General features: G+C 39.7%; 1 protein-coding gene across 1 annotated transcript in view; it reads right to left on the reverse strand.

Moving 5' to 3' along the window:
* Positions 1-20867, reverse strand: part of LOC136884355 (uncharacterized) — a 737352-nt gene that overhangs the window by 374512 nt on the left and 341973 nt on the right. The window contains exon 2 of the mRNA XM_067156482.2: positions 13915-13943. Within this exon, the coding sequence (XP_067012583.2) occupies positions 13915-13943 (29 nt within the window). The remainder of the gene's footprint in view (positions 1-13914; positions 13944-20867) is intronic.

The raw sequence follows: 20867 nt of genomic DNA on the forward strand, positions 1-20867 counted from the left end.
GCAAGTCAGACACAATGATGGATACCGCGATTCAAATCCTGGCAACTTATGCCGTCGGGAAGGGCATCCGGCTAGATCATGTAATGACGATCGCGCAGGTCCCTCGCCTAGCATTTGCAATTTTTTACAGCTTCCAGTTTGAACCCGCTATCTTCCGAAGTAGTGAGAATGATTGAAGAGTGTTTGAGGGTGATTCATTTGTCGGATGGAGGCCTTAAGCTATGTGCAGGCTTCTTCGGTAGGAGTAGGCTATGTCGGGACATATAGTTATCGATTTAAAATCCTAGTCAGGAAGGGCAACCGGTCGTAAAACTATGGTGTATGATCTAAGAGGCGTGGTGTGCAAAAAAGCTGGCAATAAGTAAGAGTTGTTGATGGGGGCGTTAAACCTTGTGCAGGCTCCTTCGAAAATGATTATGAGTACAAGAGTGTTGAGGTTGATTCATCTGTCGGATGGAGACAATAAGCCTTGTGCAGGCTTCTTCGGTAGGAGTAGGCTATGTGTCGGTACCGGGATATCTAGTTATCGATTTAAAATCCTAGTCAGGAAGGGCAACCGATCGTAAAACTATGGTGTACGATCTAAGAGGCGGGGTGTGCAAAAAAAACCAGCATTAAGTAAGGGCTGTTGATAGGGGGCGTTAAACCTTGTGCAGGCTCCTTCGAAAATGATTTTTGAGTACAAGACGTTGATCGTGATTCATCTGTCGGATGGAGGTAATAACCTTGTGCAGGCTTCTTCGGTAGGAGTAGGCTAGAATCGAACTCGGACCTCCGGGGGTAGCAGCTAATCACACTAACTACTACACCACAGAGGAGGACTATTTCAGTTTTACAGAACAGAATATTTTACAACCTTAATTGGTACTGTGTTTTAACCTCTCCGTACAATCATAATATGTTAAGAGCTTACATGGGCTGAATGCTACTCAGCTAAGAAGACGGTCGTGAGTTACAAGTCGCTTATCAGCACACCGTGTCTTCGTTCAAGGTTACTACTACAGCCGGAAGATACGTGTACAATTTCAGCTAACACATGCATTCCGCGGCTCGCTCAGAATGACTGCGTCGATACAACTTCAAAGACTGTAGAACAAACCCATAGCCTACAGTTTAGTTTAGTGTGCATGCCTCTCACACGGTAGTCTCGGGTTCGATTCTCTTGGGGTTAAAAATATGTTTTCCAGAGTTTAAATGGCAAGAATTTGTTGAGTTGCCCTTCCTGACGCAAAACTTGCAGTATCTAGCCTCTTACATCATACACTATAGTTTTCAACCGGTTGCCCTTCCTGACGTCAAAGAACTCGGATTAAGAATCTGTTTTGTTTTATGACTAGTTGCCCTTCCTGACGCAAAACTGGTAGTATCTAAGCTCTTACATCATACACTATTGTTTTCGACCGGTTGCCCTTCCTGACGTCAAAGAACTCGGATTAAGAATCTGTTTTACAACTTGAGAATCGGGGATTTACAGCTAGATGCTCTTCTTAGATTTTAAATCGCTGTATCACTACAGCCGGATGCCCTTCCTGACGCAAAACTAAGATTTTAAATCGCAAGAATTTGTTGAGTTACCGTTCCTGACGGAAAATTGGCAGTATCTAGCCTCTTACATCATACACTATTGTTTTCGACCGGTTGCCCTTCCTGACGTCAAAGAACTCGGATTAAGAATCTGTTTTACGACTTGAGAATCGGGGTTTTACAGCTAGATGCACTTCTTAGATTGTAAATCGCTGTATCACGAACTATTGTTTTACAGCCGGATGCCCTTCCTGACTAAGATTTTAAATCGCAAGAATTTGTTGAGTTGTCCTTCCTAACGCAAAACTAGCAGTATCTAGCCTCTTACATCATACACTATTGTTTTCGACCGGTTGCCCTTCCTGACGTCAAAGAACTCGGATTAAGAATCTGTTTTACAACTCGAGAATCGGGGTTTTACAGCTAGATGCTCTTCTTAGATTTTAAATCGCTGTATCGTGAACTATTGTTTTACAGCCGGATGCCCTTCCTGACGCAAAACTAAGATTTTAAATCGCAAGAATTTGTTGAGTTGCCCTTCCTGACGCAAAACTAGCAGTATCTAGCCCCTTACATCATACACTATTATGTTCAACCGGTTGCCCTTCCTGACGTCAAAGAACTCGGATTATGAATCTGTTTTACAACTTGAGAATCGGGGATTTACAGCTATATACTCTTCTTAGATTTTAAATCGCTGTATCACGAACTATTGTTTTACTGCCGGATGCCCTTCCTGACGCAAAACTAAGATTTTAAATCGTAAGAATTTGTTGAGTTACCGTTCATGACGCAAAACTGGCAGTATCTAGCCTCTTACATCATACACTATTGTTTTCGACCGGTTGCCCTTCCTGACGTCAAAGAACTCTGATTAAGAATCTGTTTTTCAACTTCTAACACGAGAATCGGGGATTTACAGCTAGATGCTCTTCTTAGATTGTAAATCACTGCATCACGAACTATTGTTTTACAGCCGGATGCCCTTCCTGACTAAGATTTTAAATCGCAAGAATTTGTTGAGTTGCCCTTCCTAACGCAAAACTAGCAGTATCTAGCCTCTTACATCATACACTATTGTTTTCGACCGGTTGCCCTTCCTGACGTCAAAGAACTCGTATTAAGAACCTGTTTTACAACTCGAGAATCGGGGTTTTACAGCTAGATGCTCGCCTGATGCCCTTCCCGACAGCATAAGTTGCCAGGATTTGAATCGCGGTATCCATCATTGTGTCTGACTTGCAAGCTCACGCGTATTTTTTTTGCTGAGATATCATGCTACTTCCGTTCGCCAGCTAGAGCGGAAACTCGCAGTACTGCGTCTATTTCGTCTTACAACTTGGAGGAGACTACATGTGTACATATAATTTATGATCTTTCACCCCCAATATTTTTTTTAACATGTAAGTATGTAGTATCTCGGAACATTCTTATCCGTGTGTGTATCAGTGTTGCAATTACTAAGCGAGTGAGCCGAGCGAGTTGGCTACGCAGTGTGCTTTCTTGATTTTCGTATGAGTGTATTCGCAATTACTAAGCGGCTGAGCAGTGCGATGAACGAGTTAGCTACGCGGTATAGATTTTTTAATTTTCGTACTAAGCAAATCATTTGAAGTGTTAGCTATGCGATATGTGCACAGTGTGTTTTTTGATTTTCATACTAGGCGAGATAGCTATGCGATATGTGCACAGTGTGTGTTTTACACTAGGTAAATCATTGAAGTTGTACTGAACACATCAAACAATGTTCTTACAGTGTTCGATTCTAGGCTTGCTATGTTTCAATCTAATTTTCTTAGAACAAAGGTATCCCCTAACATGTTGTATCGGATCACATGTTAAGGTTAACGACATCGAGTGCAGTGTTCGATTCTAGTCTTGTTAGTTTCAATCTAAACAAAGGTATCCCCTAACATGTTGTACAGTGTTCGGTTCTTAGGATAAAGGTATCCCCTAACATGTTGTATCGGATCACATGTTAAGGTTAACGACATCGAGTGCAGTGTTCGATTCTAGTCTTGTTAGTTTCAATCTAATTTTCTTAGAACAAAGGTATCCCCTAACATGTTGTACAGTGTTCGGTTCTACTTGTTTAGTGATCTGAACACATCAATCAATGTTCTGATTACATGTTGTATCGAGTGCAGTGTTCAATTCTAGTCTTGTTATGTTTCAATCTGATCTTCTTAGAACAAAGGTATCCCCTAACATGTTGTACAGTGTTCGGTTCTTAGGACAAAGGTATCCCCTAACATGTTGTATCGGATCACATGTTAAGGTTAACGACATCGAGTGTAGTGTTCGATTCTAGTCTTGTTAGTTTCAATCTAATTTTCTTAGAACAAAGGTATCCCCTAGCATGTTGTACAGTGTTCGGTTCTACTTGTTTAGTGATCTGAACACATCAGTCAATGTTCTGATTACATGTTGTATCGAGTGCAGTGTTCAATTCTAATCTTGTTATGTTTCAATTTGATCTTCTTAGAACAAAGGTATCCCCTAACATGTTGTACAGTGTTCGGTTTTACTTGTTTAGTGATCTGAACACATCAATCAATGTTCTGATTACATGTTGTATCGAGTGCTGTGTTCAATTCTAGTCTTGTTATGTTTCAATCTGATCTTCTTAGAACAAAGGTATCCCCTAACATGTTGTACAGTGTTCGTTCTACTTGTTTAGTGATCTGAACACATCAATCATTGTTCTGATCACATGTAACGACATCGAGTGCAGTGTTCAATTCTAGTCTTGTTATGTTTCAATCTGATCTTCTTAGAACAAAGGTATCCCCTAACATGTTGTACAGTGTTCGGTTCTACTTGTTTAGTGATCTGGACACATCAATCAATGTTCTGATTACATGTTGTATCGAGTGCTGTGTTCAATTCTAGTCTTGTTATGTTTCAATCTGATCTTCTTAGAACAAAGGTATCCCCTAACATGTTGTACAGCGTTCGATTCTACTTATGTAGTGTTCTGAACACACCAGACAATGTTTTAATCACATGTTGTATCGAGTACAGTGTTCGATTCTACTTATTTTGTGTTCTGAACACATCAATCAATGTTCTGATCACATGTTGTATTGAGTACTGGCTGTCTCATAAGAAGCTATGTATAGCCGCCATCTTGCATGCACCATCTTGCGCAAGCATCCTTAGGGCCTCTCTAGCCAAGGATCCTTAAGCCGCCTCATAAGAGCAACCACCATCTCGCGCACGCATCCCTAGGGTGTCTCATAAGGAGCCTTGTATAACCGCCATCTTGCGTAAGCATCCCGTATAGCGATCATCTTGCATAAGAACCTTTAAGGAGTCATGTATAGCCACCATCTTGTGCAATTAGCGTCGAGAGATGGCTGCTGTAGAATTTTTCTTTTTTAAATTATCCACCACCATTTTTCAAGTAAAGAGTGTAGCACTGAGGTTTGCGATGTAAGATGGCGGATGACAGCTGCGCGTGAGTTTGTAAAGCACGTGGAATTTGCCGCCAACACATAGATGGCAGCATGGTGCTCAAAGATGGCGGATGACAGCTAACAGAACTTTTCCAATTTCCCGCTACTACAGAGAGCAGCACGGTGCTCTGTTCATTAAAAGATGGCGGATGACAGCTAACGAAATTGCCCCGCATGAGGGCAGCACGGTGCTCTGTTCATTAAAGATGTCGGATGACAGCTAACGAAATTGCCCGCATGATAGCAGCATAGTGCTCTGTTGGTTAAAGATGGCGGGTGACAGCTGTCAAAAGAGCATGTGGCTTTGTTTCCAAACAAGAGCACGTGGAATTTGCCGCCACAACAAAGAGGGCAGCACTGTACTCTGTTGCTTAAAGATGGCGGATGATGGCTGTCAAAAAAAGCGCGTGGGTTTGTTTCCAAACAAGAGCATGTAGAATTTGCCGCCACCACATAGAGGGTAGCACGGTGCTCAAAGATAGCTGCTGTCAAAAAGCATTTTTTCAAATTATCCGCCGCCACATTTCAAAGGTATCTAGCTAAAGATGGCAGCACTTTGCTCTCTTGATTAAAGATGGCGGATGATAGCTAACAGAACTTTTCAAATTGCCCGCTACTACGTGCTTAAGGTAGTAGCCATAAAGAGGACAGCACGGTGTTCTGTAGATTAAAGATGGCGGATGACAACTGACGAAATTGCCCGCAGCACGGTGCTCTGTTGATTAAAGATGGCGGATGACAGCTGCACGTGGCTTTTTTTACTAAACAAGAGCACGTGGAATTTGCCGCCACCACATAGAGGGCAGCACTGTTCTCTCTGGATTAAAGATGGCGGATGACAGCTGTCAGAAAAGCATATAGGTTTGTAAAGCACGTGGAATTTACCGCCACCACATTTCAAAGGTAATTAGCTAAAGAGGGCAGCATGGTGATTAAAGATGGCGGTTGACAGCTGTCAAAAAATCATGTTGATTTGTAAAGCACGTGGAATTTGCCGCCACCACAAAGATTGCAGCACTGTTCTCTCTGGATTAAAGATGGCGGATGACAGCTGTCAGAAAAGCATATAGGTTTGTAAAGCACGTGGAATTTACCGCCACCACATTTCAAAGGTAAGTAGCTAAAGAGGGCAGCACGGTGATTAAAGATGGCGGTTGACAGCTGTCAAAAAAGCACGTTGATTTGTAAAGCACGTGGAATTTGCCGCCACCACAAAGATTGCAGCACTGTTCTCTCTGGATTAAAGATGGCGGATGACAGCTGTCAGAAAAGCATATAGGTTTGTAAAGCACGTGGAATTTACTGCCACCACATTTCAAAGGTAAGTATCTAAGAGGGCAGCACGGTGCTCAAAGATGGCTGCTGTCAAAAAGCATTTTTCAAATTATCCGCCACCACATTTCAAAGGTAAGTAGCTAAAGAGAGCAGCACTGTGATTAAAGATGGCGGATGACAGCTGCACGTCGATTTGTTTATCTCACGCTAGTGAGGTTAAGTTGGTAGCACTAAGGTTTAGGCCCGCCAAGATGGCAGCACTGCCGATGACAGGTGACGAATTTTACATCTAAAGAGGGCAGCACAGTGCTCTGTAGTTTAAAGATGGCGGATGACAGCTGTCAAAAAAGCACGTGGCTTTGTCTACCACGCGCTAGTTAGGTTAAGTTGGTACCACTAAGGTTTAGGCCCGTCAAGATGGCAGTACTCAGGTTAGCGATGCGTTGTTGTCTGTCAAATAGCACGTGGCTGTCGAAAAACACGTGGCTTTGTTTACCTCGCACTAGTTAGGTTAAGTGACAGCTGTCAAAAAAGCACGTGGCTGTCAAAAAGCACGTGGCTTTGTTTACCTCGCGCTAGTTAGGTTAAGTTGGCACTACTGAGGTTTAGGCCCGTCAAGATGGCAGTACTGAGGTAAGCGATGCGTTGTTGTCTGTCAAAAAGCACGTGGCTGTCAAAAACACGTGGCTTTGTTTACCTCACGCTAGTTAGGTTAAGTTGGCACTACTGAGGTTTAGGCCCGTCAAGATGGCAGCAGTGAGGTTAGCGATGCGTTGTTGTCGATGACAGCTGTCAAAAAGCACGTGGCTTTGTTTACAAATTCAAATCTCCCGCCAAAATTCAAATCTCCCGCCAAAAATTCAAATCTCCCGCCAAAATTCAAATTTCCCGCGCCGCGGGAGGAGGCGGAGGCGGCCGAACCATCCAATTATACTACTAGGTCTTATTGCGACGATGGGACAGCAAAGGGCTATTAGTGGGAAGGAAGCGCCGTGGCCTTAATTAAGGTACAGCCCCAGCATTTGCCTGGTGTGAAAATGGGAAACCACGGAAAACCATTTTCAGGGCTGCCGACATGACAGTGAGGTTCGAACCTACTATCTCCCGAGTACTGGATACTGGACGCACTTAAGCGACTGCAGCTATCGAGCTCGGTGAAACGTGGTTTACTACACTCACTGTAACCTCTCGACTACCTTACGCTTCGTTGTGCTGTATGTTAAACAGGAAAGTAAATAGAAACAACTGTCGTCTCCTGTGATAACTGCTACATATTGAGAAGCTTCTATCCTATCAATAAACACAAGTGACATTTGGTGGCCGAGCTGAGTGGCTCAGACGGTAAAGGCGCTGGCCTTCTGACCCCAACTTGGCAGGTTCGATCCTGGCTCAGTCCGGTGGTATTTGAAGGTGCTCAAATACGTCAGCCTCGTGTCGGTAGATTTACTGGCACGTAAAAGAACTCCTGAGGGACTAAATTCAGGCACCTCGGCGTCTCCGAAAACCGTAAAAGAGTAGTTAGTGGGACGTAAAACATATAACATTATTATTATTATTTGTTGCTCCATCAATCACAAAACATCCTTCACTTTGAAGCTACAGAACAAAACAAATAGCAGAGCCGCAATCCGCTCAATCTCAAAATAGAAAGCCGTGGCATGAGATATGAATGACACCATGCGGCATAACGATTGACTATTAAAACAGCCTGCGATCTACCGCTCATAAACATTGACCACTTTTCGTGTTTTAACATTTTAGGGCTTGAAGAATTTTTCAGAAAGGTTTCTTAACAGTTACTTACAGAAATGTTTATGCCAAATTTCACACTCATCTGTTCGATGCTTGTTAAGTTATCGTGATGTGGCAGTGAATAATTTTTGCAATACCGTATTGAATCCTTGATCTTACCATTCCATCGTTGGTCGGCCACAGCTGCTGCAGTAGAGTAATATCGAACTCATAAATTTTGGGGTCGTAGCGAGAATATTTCGGTCACGATCTTAACCAAACGATGGGGTTCAGAAGAGAGCCTAACTACTTGAAATGAGGAGCGAATATGTGCTTACTAACTTTTATTGAATTATCAAAATGCAAAAAAGAATTATGTTATAAAATCATTCATCAAGAAATTTTTTAATCATTTAACGTTTCAACGCAGTCACATTGCCTTGAATGATGTATGTATGTATGTATGTATGTATGTATGTATGTATGTATGTATGTATGTATGTATGTATGTATGTATGTATGTATGTATGTATGTATGTATGTATGTTGGGTATTCAGCCCGAAGGCTGGTTTGATCCTCTTCAGCTCCGCCAACAGCTGTCATAAATAGCCTAGGCATCACTGAAGAGGCGTAGTAGGGAAATGAGGAGTGAGGTAGTTTCCCGTTGCTTTCTTCACCGAGCCAGCCGCTGCTATTGCATATCAGTCTGCCAGGCCCACTGAAATGCATGCACCAACCGACCCTATGAGCGATATTTTCACACCATTCATAACAGGGACTGGCTACATAAGCAATGGTATTATTAGCATCACTCATACCTCAGTCACTTTCATATTGTCAAAGCCAATGATGAGACTATGACAGGTCAATGAAAGTAACAAATTTGATATAGCCCATACCAGAAGACATAGTGCACTGTAAACATTACATCTCACCAGCAAAGGCATGAATGATGTTTATCAGTTACATTTATCGAAGACTTTCTTCGAAAAAAAGTAGAAATATCACAGATTAGTGGACGGCGAAAAATAGAAAAACGAAAATAAAACCTGAAAATCGGGCACCTATTGATCCAAATGATAACTGAGAATTAATCCACACGTCCGTGGAAAATCTGACCTTCAACAAGTAGAATTCCAGATTTACATTTAATTAAGGTTATCCACCGGTCAAATACCCTGTCGGATATGGGAACACCCGCCGAATGGACCCTTAATCGAACCAAATGGACTATCAGTTGTTTTGGATAGGTTGCGAATTACTACTGGAAAAGTGGTGTTCACTACAAGTTAACAGCAGCAGTCATAATTAAAAATAAAATTCCAGCATGTATTGTCATATCGTGACACCCTTAAGTTATGGAATAATCCCGATGCTGAAACGTGCATCACCCAAACACCTGTTCAGAAGGAACCAACAACAATTCGATCCGAGAGCATCTTACGTTACGTCGTTCTGAAGGAACAAAACTGCGAAATGCAGGAAACACTTATTCATCATGCATTTAGAAGAAATGCTAAAACACTGAATTCAAAGAAAAAGTGGTAAATCACTTGAAAAATATTCTTATGAAACCAACTTTCAGATTATAAACGGTTACGTTAAGTTTAATAAACTTACAAGTCCACATGGTAAAATAAAATCCAAAATACCAAAACAATCTAGGGAATTCTTTCCTTTACAATTATGACTACCATTAAAGATCCATCTACTTATTGTTTGTCCCAATAAACTAACTACAAGTTATTTATTGACCACAGTCATCTATTATAAAATGAAAGAACATAATATTGAAAATAAAATAAATTCCCAGCTGACGAATCGAAACCGCATTCGTAACTCAAGTCTCACAAAAATAAGCTAAGTGTCAACACACACACTATCAAAGCAATCAGACGTCTGAACGACAAAACAATTAAGCCCCTAAATAAATTAAAATACTAAAGTTCAATGAACTCACAGCAGTAATATCAATCACCGTTAGCTCAGTATCCAATACTGGACAACCCTCACGTTCATGCCACTAGTGGTTCTATAATGTTATGTAAACACCTTCCAGCTGGTAAGGGTTGTGCCGAAACATGGCCTCAATATTACTTTGCTAACACTCTTCGCATTACATACACTACTGCAGACACTACCATCGATCAAGTCACTTCGCAAAACACCTAACCTAAGACTTGAATTATAAAGACGACAGCCTAAATCTATCGTCGAGCCTACATAGTGTCTACACACCCTAACAATAACACATATATACACACACCTTCCTAATCATACCGTGGAGCCTAAATGGGGATGTCTACTCATCAGTATACTCCTATGATACGCGAAACGTCCTAAATCTATTGTCGAACGGAAAATGGGATGTCTACTCATCCTCTAACATATTAGGCGAAATCGTATCTTCAAACACACTCTCTGATATTTAGCTGGAAACCTTGTCGAAACTATAGCACACAATGAAACGAATCTTTCCACAGAATGAACGCAAGTCGTGAAATGCAACTAAGACACTATCTTGTCAATAAAACGCAAACATTGAAAATAAATAACGCGCTGCTATACAATCCACGACTCAAACATGATCTCGACATACGCAATGAAGTTTAAAAAAGTAATAATGAATTTCAACACACGTCTAACTTTACGTGAATATCGCCAAAACAGTAATCATCACCATCGCAAAAATCCACACTCTAATTATAAGGTGAGGCCCAAAAATCGCCTACCATCTCACTATTCTGAACATTCATATCCACGAAATATCCAGTGAAGCAAAATTCAATGAATCTACACAGCCAAACTATCACTTTAATAACGTCCAATAACTCATCCCACAATGTTTCCGATTGAATAATAATTTATCGTCTCGTAATATATGAAATGTACTGAATGGAAATTTGTTACAAAAGTTAAATAACACCAACCGTGTATTCCGAATGCCATTCTATCCTTGAGATCGCGTACTATAACATTCATTATGCTGACTTTACATAAATCGTCATTTGGACTTAACTGCCAAGAGCTGCAATCTTCTTCAGAAATTGTTTTTCACGGGAAGTTCTTGACTTGAAATCATAATGTGCGTCACAAAGCACTCACTTCGAACCAACCTTCACTCAGGCAGCTGTTCCGGATTGCTAACGGAATCTCAATACAGCCTGCCTCAGAAATATCACATTTAATATACAGCCTGTCTCAAAATTTCTTCGTCATCGACAAATATTGCCAGTCTCAAAAATTCATCTTCATCGCCTATCACGGCGGCATTACTCATGAAATGCAGGCTTCCTATGCCTTCAACATCTACACAACTATTCTCTCAACATATAATTCCGGCACAATCGATTTCTTCCTGTTTCAAAACCTACCAAACCTCAATACTCCCGTGACGAACAATTTTCATAAGGATCTTCTCATTCATTTTATGACAACTTTCGGACCTCAAGAACACTATAACACACTGTGATCTCCTATGATGTCACAAAAATTAACTTCCCACGAATAAATATAACTTTATCAGACTTCACTGGATTTCGAGACGAACGCAAATATTACTCACCATATCTGTTAAATACAAATTTAACATCGAAAATTTTATCCGGCTCTAAATATTATTATTATTATTATTATTATTATTATTATTATTATTATTATTATTATTATTATTATTATTATTATTATTATTTCGTCTAAAATTTTCTGTACTCATACGATATTAGAAATTATTGCATTCACCACTACTTTATCGTCACCACTCTCCTAACTTTACTCAATTTGAACACTATCTCAAAGAATTTTAACACAGTATATAAACTTCGCATTTTCAGTTTCTCGACGTGAATTATACTGCCCTGAAGAGTTTCACACGACGACCAGAAATATAACACTTTTACCTGATCATTATTTAAATATTAATTCGACACACGCACTGGAAAATTTTATTGGGACTAACAAATTATATTCTACAACATTAATACAAATTTAGACAGACCTGTAAAAATAGTTATCTTGGAGATTCCGGCTACATTTAGCCAGCTGACCTCGTATTTAGCCGCTCATGGCTGCAGTATACATCATTTTATATATATAAGTTAAAAATTTACAGATTTTACACTCGCTATCGATTAACACCACAAATGACGCACTTTCTTCGCGTTTTAACATGCGACGAACCTCCTTCTCTACTGGCGACTGCGACTGTTTCCCAGGACTCTGCTTTAGTTCACCCTAATAACCGGCCAGGCGTTTCAATAGATAACAAAAATCCGACCTAACTGGCTAGCCTCCAGACTCCCTTTTTGACAATATCAAACAAACACAATGTAATACAGAGAGGAAATCAGCTACGTATTTTAAACAGATATCTAAACCTTCACAGTTTTTGTTGGCGGAAGCTCAGGAAAATTTCTATCACCTTCCATTTAATACTCTACTTTGACTATTGACACGGATTTATTGACGGGATTTATTTTATACCCTCTGAGGGGACGTCACCCTCAATATGAAGCTTGGTGCTGAAATCTGCTAATTCCACATCCAATGGACCAAGTTTCTTGAAATTTATTCCACAAATTCAGACAAAATTATAATTCATTATGGTGTTAATTTTATATTTTTCCCATACTTGCAACGGGCATAATAAATTTATTTCGGACATGTAATTTCGCGGTCTTTCTTCAGAGAAGACCTCGACACGTATCGCAAATCCGCGAGCATGACGCCAACTTTCCTCCAGGCTTAGTTGCATTTAAATTCACCCTGGGGATTCTATCTCCATATAATGTTTATTAATAATGTCGATCCATTATTTCTGAATTAACCATGTCGCCAAAATCTCTCGTTATGTAGGATTTTCCAAAATTGATAAATTCTTCAGTACTCGATGTCAACCGAAGTGTCCCGGCATTTCACGAGATGGTGGCTCGCTTGTCACGGTGAGTTCTGTTCCCACGGGGGAGCGAGGCTCTCGAAATAAAGCATGGCTACTCTCAAAAAAAGTTATTTGTAGCTGAAATAAATATCTGGAATTATTTTTTATCGTAGAATTATGGATTCAATATAGCTCTTCGAAACACCAGACGTCACAACATCAGGGTATCCATAGTACAGACGCTCCATGAGAAAGGATTTCAAGTGTATGAGGATGTTCATGGCATAGGAGTAAATGGCAACACGAGAAGGAAGAAGGATAGACATGATCGCCATTAAAGGGAAGAAAGGATATGTATTAGACCCCAAGACTTGAAAAGCACTAAAACAAACCAGACGAAGTAGACAGAGAAAATAAATCTATCTACCTGCCTACAGTGTCGTATTATATGAATAAATACGAGCTGGAATACGCAGAAGTGGGGGTCTTATGATCGATGCGAGAGGGACAGTCGCAGACGATAGAGCTGATGAAGACCTTCAACATCAGTTCCAAGGATTCATCAACAGGAGGCCGAAAGCACTCTTTTAATATTCAGACATCACTTATACGTACCAGACTGAGACATAATTTAACATTTTAAAATTTTTGAACGACATTGGTTTTGTGTATTCTTTATCTTTGGCAGCCTCCAAGTGGAGGAAGTTTAAAAAAAATAAGCATTTATTTTAGTATACATTCTTTCTCTTAAGAAGTAACCACTAAATAAGGGAGGAATAAATGCTAAGATACTACATAGAGTACAAATACCTTAAGGGAGCCAGAGATAATTGGTGGTGTACGAACATAGGTACTTCATCTCTGAATAGATTTTGTATACATGAATGTTTCACAGTTCGCCATAGTAGAAACTTTCCGTTATTGAAACGCTTGGAACATCTGCTGCAAAATGGAGTGTAGAAAGTTTGATCACGAGTGATGGCATTAATGAATCTTGTGTGAGAGGGAGAGTTTTATGAACTGTTAATTTAAAATAGTTTTGTACTTACCTTGGGCGCCTCGCTGTTTCCTGCAGATTCTGAAATTAAAGAGATCAGAATATGTTAGGCATGTTCAACACAATATGCTATAACATCGTACAAAATTAAAACAATTTATTCTTTTCCTAGATGCCTCTCCTTATTTCATAGATAAATCACAGTCTGTACCTATTTCTGTAGTACACATTATTATCGTCATCATAATCACCGAAGGATTAAAGAAGGATGATGACAGAAAATAAAAGAAACTGCTGGACAGAATAAACAAAAGGGGGAAATTACATTTTTAGATCATGTATTAGGGTGTAACCAGTTTCTGAAAAAATTTTGAGAAGGAACATTTCTGGGAAGGAAGAGAACAGGATGACTGAAGAAGAAATATAAGGAAAATATTAAGAGTGGAGTGAGTTTTGAAAGTCAAGAAGAGGTCAATAGGGCAGAAGAAGACAATAATTTCTAATTATATCGACAAGAGGTTGCCTTTACGACTTCTTAATAATAATAATAATAATAATAATAATAATAATAATAATAATAATAATAATAATAATAATAATAATAATAATAATAATAATATACAATAATATACGGAGCAAGTGGCTGTGCGATTTAAGTTACATAGCTATCAGTTTGCATTCGGGAGGTAGTCGGTTCGAACCCCATTGTCGGCAGCCCTGATGATGGTTTCCCTTGGTTTCCCATTTTCATACCAGGCAAATGCTGGGGCTGTATCTTAATTAAGGCCAAAGTCGCTTTTTACCCACTCCTAACCCTTTCTTATCCCATTATCACCATAAGACCATATGTGTTGGTGCGACGTAAAACAGATTGTTAAGGAAACATACTTATTATTATTATTATTATTATTATTATTATTATTATTATTATTATTATTAGTATTATTAGTAGTAGTAATAATTTAAGTAGTATTGAATAATATTAAGATACAAAAATGATTATTGCTATTATTGTTATTCACAAATGTTTGCAGTGTCTGAATACCAAAGTGACTTTTATTTATACGAAATTAAACTATAAATAATTCTTGGCATTGGTGAGTAGGTCGTTGCTAAATACAATCCCTAGAAGCCGTGGCGGATAATGCTAGTTCCCTCATATACATATGAAGAAATCAGTAACCTTAAAACTCGTTAATGTGATTACCCAGAAAGAAATGTTTTCAATGTTTACATAGAATAGGCAATACAGGATATCTAAAATGAATTTGGAAAAGGAAACACAATTGAAGGAGACGAAATCAACATTTTGAAGTTTGTCGATGACATTATTATTTTATCTGAACCTGCTGAAAATCTGGAGAAATTGTTGAGTGGTACGGTCACAGTCTTGGAAAGGGAATACAAGATACCAATAAATAAATTCAAAAGAAATGTAGTGGAGTGCAGTCGAATGGAGTCAGGTGATGCAGGAAATATTAGATTAGGAAATCATTAAAGGATCTAGCTGAATATTGTTACTTGGTTAGTAGAATAACTATTACTCGCGCAACTTTCAGTGATACTTGGGCTCCCTAGTGCTGAATCGGTAGACCTCGGTTATCTTCGAGATTCGTATTGGCATCCTCTGAAACACAAACTATGAATCACTTATGCATCGCCGTGAGACATCTGGCGTACACTTTACGTACTAGTACTGTTGTTGTTTACACAGCAAAGCCAAACTATAGAATTCATGCTAGGAACAAGATTCGCATAGAGAAATGTTATATAATGTGTGTTTGTGACACAGAGGTTGGTTTAAGGCAATAAAGGTTTGGAAAATTCATATCGATCGATCATATTATCGATTCAATTCAGATTTCATTTCCATTCAGTTGGCAGTATTACCGGAACCGGGAGTGCTCCCTCCTTACTCCCCAAACCCGTAACACCAGCTATCACTAAATGTTGCGTGAGTAATAACGATGACAGAAGTAAGGAGGACACAAAATGCAGATTAGCACAAGCAAGGAAGGCCTTTATTAAGAAAAGAAATGTGCCTACTTCAAATATTGACATAGGAATTACAAAGATGTTTTTGAAGACTTTCGTCTTTAGCATGGCATTGTAAAAAAATGAAACATGAATGTTGACTAGCTCGGAAAGAAAGAGAATAGAATCTTTCGAAATGTGGTGTTACAGAAGAATGCTGAAGGTGAGATCGAATTACGAATGAAGGGATACTGAATCTAATTGTTGGGAGGAGAACGATCTGGTGAAATGTGACCAGAGGAAGGTGTAGAATGATGGGACACATTTTAAGAGATTCAGACTGAACAATCAGTTAGTTTTTAAGGGAAGTGTAGGGGTAGGGGTAGACCAAGGTATGAATATGACAAACAGAATAAGAGTAAATGTAGTGGTTACGTAGAATTGAAAATATTAGCACAAGACAGGGTGGCATGAAGGAATGCATCAAACCAGTCTATGGAGTGATGACCCAAACACAAACAATGTGATTACCCCAGTCAAGATCTTTCCTTATATTAATTTTTATTCTCTTCTTTGCAGGAACACAAATAGTGTGCCGCTTCAGTGATGCCTAGGCTATCTATGACAGCTGTTGGCGGAGCTGTGGAGGACAAACCAGCCTTCGGGCTGAATACTCAACATACAAATATTACCTACAGCAGAATGGCTGCTACCATCATATACTTCAGTAGTATAGATCCCTTTCGCAGCGCTCACAAGTAACCGATCGTCCCAAATGAGCATTCAAAAGAAAGAGAATAGACATTAGGAGTCACGTATTGCACTCTCATTTCATAAATATCGATAATGTCTTTAAAAATGGCTTTGAAAATTGTACGAAGTGTGCGATTTGCAAATACTGTTGCTGTAGGAAAATACGCGCTATCATTGCTGTCCACGTCACTTTTTGGCCTCTGGGACGCCTGTTTTATGTCATTATAATATGCTGTAATTATCAGTTAAGGAAAGAATGGTTAGTAAAACAAAAAAAAATACTTCCGGAACATTCGTCAGTACAACAATGTACTTTCATTTGCTTCCGTTCAACTGGATACCATAAATGTTAACTATCAAAGATTACATTTAGTGGTAAGTGAGATTGTCTAATATTGTACTGATTTGTCTATTCCTTAGTTCACCAGGGGGTACTCCACCGCATACTCTATGAACATGCGAGATTTCTTGCACGGGTCCCCTAGTTACTTTTATAATGTCTTCATTGATCATCCCGCTAAGTTTAATTGCAATCTGACTGCTCCAATCCAAACAGCTACGGTGTAATCGAACACGACTGGAATGTATCTCGTGTTTCAAAGCGGAGTTCTGCTTTAAACCGAGTTCATTAACTCTTTCCGCTAGTCTCATGGAAATATCTAAGTAGATATTGATCCGTTAGCGTTAGGACTTATTAAAATATTTCAGACTGAATTCTTCAGACTTTACAATCAGCACGCGCAGAGACATTGACGTCTTTAGCAGAAAATTGAGAGAACCTAGTTGTATGCAACGAATGAGAATACTGCAGCTAATTCCCCTCAGTTGTGATTAGGATCAACTTATACATTAGTAAACATAAGGACCTTCACCCATTTAATTAATATTTGGTTGTGTATAATATGTTGAGCATAATTAGAAAGAAGAGAAACTCATTTTTCGACATCTTATTAGAACACCGGAAACTAGGATTAGTAGATAAACAATAAAAATATGGAATATCAATACCAGGATTAAATGGATCACAGAAATTGAAGATGATATTAATGAACTCCAAATTACACTGAATGATCTCAAGAACAAAACAGACGAAATTAGGATTGTCAACGACCCACATGTGAGACTACAAACCAAAATTAAGAAAAGGACAAAAGGTAGAGTGTTCTCAACTGAAGAAAAGATGTCGGCATCTGAGAGGATGAAGAAATATTGGCAGCATAGAAAAACTAAATTTTTCTTTGTATTATTGACTGGAGTAGTCCCATGTTGGCCATAAAATGTAAAATAAATAAATAAATAAATAAATAAATAAATAAATAAATAAATAAATAAATAAATAAATAAATAAATAACAAGTGATCTTCTCGAACGTAACCGACTACATTACCGCCATCTCGGTCAGTACTAAGAACTTTTTGACGGAGAACTTTCAGGCCCTAGGTTAGCACGCCACTAAAATCTGTGTTGATACTTACTGGTTACAAGCTCGGCGCCAAGCTAGCAGCGTGAGAAAATTCGGGTGTGTGATTTGAATGTGGGCGACAGTACGAGAATCTCGCGTGACGCGTGGCGGTCGCGGGTAGTGCAAGATGGCATGAACATTCAGTACTTTTAGAGTTAGGCAACCTCGTATCATTCCTCCAAGTGGGGGGGGGGATATTAATTTTAAGGTTACATTTCAGAATATAAATTTAAGATTATTTGGTGTACTCTTTTCGGTGTGCCATGTATTTTTTTTTGGTCAATCTGAACTAGGGACTTTTTAAAATACTTCTTTAAAACTGCCTTTACGTCGTACCAACACAGATAAGTCTTATGGCGACGATGGAATAGGAGATGGCTAGGAGTGGGATGGAAGCGGACGTGGCCTTAATTAATTAAAGGCTGCCTACAGTGGGGTTCGGACCCACTATCTCACGAATGTAAGCTCACAGCTGCGTGCCCCTAACTCCAAGGCCAACTTGCACTGTCTTTTAAAATTTAAAGTGCAGCCGTTAAGGCAGGGCCACTATGTTATATGGATCAAATGTGCTATCTGGAGAGCTATGTGCAAAACATATAAAAACAAAACAACTAGGATACAGAAATGAAAGAAATTAAAAAAATATAAATGACAAAAAGTGAAGTAGTTTTCGATACAGAATTCACATACTTAATATTTGTTATCCATAGGACAGTATAAATTGTGTGTCTCTCCTACTGAGTGTTATACAGACGATACTTTGCAAAATGCGAAGTGATTTTCTTAGAATACACAGGGCTACTCATTTGATGAACGAATTGTCTAATTTGTACTCCCTACATAATTTTACGAACAAATCAGGAATGTTTCCTCAGGATCCGATCATAAGTCCAACAACCTTGATGTCTCTCGGTAACAGGAAACAGTCGGTTCGTAAATTTTACGCTTTTCGGTGTGGACGTCTAGAGGACCGGGGACGACGGTTCCACTGTGGATCTAACCGTCTACATTTGGGAAAATAGGGGCTGGTCCCTACCGTCTCTTCTCTTACACTGAGGCGAATGCCAGGACAGTTCCTAGTAGAGGCTACTGCCGCCAACCCTCTCACTTACACCGTACATCTCCTTCGCCAATTCAAATCACCTGGCCAGAGAGAAGGCGGCACCTTCTAAGAGGCCAGTTGTATCACTTTAGAGTACGGAATGAAATCCATTTCATTATTGTTAGTAGCGGAATTCTATCTCTTCCTCACTATCTCCCCATCTGATTGCTGGATCTATAATGGTGGCAGACGCCGATCCAGGATGTATTGCTATGGGAACAATTCTTCTGTGCGATTCATTTTCAGAAATATCTGAACATGATGTATTTTATCACTAAGAGCTTCAGCTAACATGGAACGCACTGCAAGTTGTTTGTTGTATCTGAAGGTATCGCCTAGCAGAGGCCCCAAAGACATGAGCAAGTGTTTCGATCTCATTGCCACAACGGTGGCAGCGGTGACTGTCCTGAGACTTGCCTGGAGAAACATTTGTTGTCACTTTAAGTGCTTCTCTCCATTCGCTAATAATAAGCTCTTCTGGTAGATGAACCCAGCTGCTAGCAGGGGTGAACAGTTTATACCTGTTCCTTTCTGAGGATGTGTACATTATTACTGAAATCAGATATCTTCTGAATATTCGTGCGTTAATGCTCTCTGGATGCTAGGTTGAGTGTATGTGAACATTTATATATCTCACCAGTAGTGACTCCATAGAAGTCAAAATTTTAGGTAGGTTTTTGTACGCTGCAAGTGCGCTTCTAAGTGAGTTCGAATAAGCCCAAGAACCTTGAATTTCTTTTCGAATTAGATCCGGATAATGTGCTAGTAACTGCAGTACATGTTTCAAAGTATTACCGTATATCTGAATCTACAAGAAACTTACCAGAAATCATATTAAATGAGAAGTAATAAGTGCGGGAGATACAGTATGTATGTATGTTCAGTCCTTCAGCGATTCCGCTGGTGGGATCCTCAACAACTCTGCCATCAGCTGTCATAGATGGCCTAGGCATCACTGAAGAGGCGTACTAGGGAAATGAGGAGTGAGGTAATTTTCCGTTGCTTTCCTCGCCGAGCCAGAGTTGCTATTACATATCAGTCCGCCAAGCCCACTGAAATACATACACCAACCGACCCTATGAGCAACATTTTCACACCATTCATAGCAGGGACTGGCTGCATAAGGATTGGCATTACTAGCATCGCTCATACCTGAAGATGGTTTTCCGTGGTTTCCCATTTTCACACCAGGCAGATGCTGGGACTGTATCTTAATTAAGGCCACGGCCGCTTCCTTCCAACTCCTAGGCCTTTTCTATTCCATCGTCGCCATAAGACCTATCTGTGTCGGTGCGACGTAAAGCCCGTAGAAAAAAAATTACTCCCGTAGGCGACCTGCACGTCATGATGAGGATGAAATGATGATGAAGACGACACATACACCCAGTCCGCGTGCCAGAGGAATTAACCAATTATGGTTAAAATTCCCTACCCTGCCGGGAATCGAACCCGGGACCCCTGTGACCAAAAGCCAGCACGCTAACCATTTACCCATGGAACCGGACATTTTCATCAAATATTTAAGATCAATAAGGCAGAGCGATTACAGAGAAAGCTTCATTAGGCGGACATCCAACAGAGGATAATTGTATGAATCCTAGTTTCTATACTGCAGAACCTAAAATTAGGTAATAAAAAAGCTAATATTTCCTTGAACGAATTATTTTCTTCTCTGCTAACCATTTATTTTCAAGGATGGAGTTCTCTTTATTTA

This window comes from Anabrus simplex, chromosome 1, assembly GCF_040414725.1.
Source record: "Anabrus simplex isolate iqAnaSimp1 chromosome 1, ASM4041472v1, whole genome shotgun sequence".
NCBI classification, from domain to species: domain Eukaryota; kingdom Metazoa; phylum Arthropoda; class Insecta; order Orthoptera; family Tettigoniidae; genus Anabrus; species Anabrus simplex.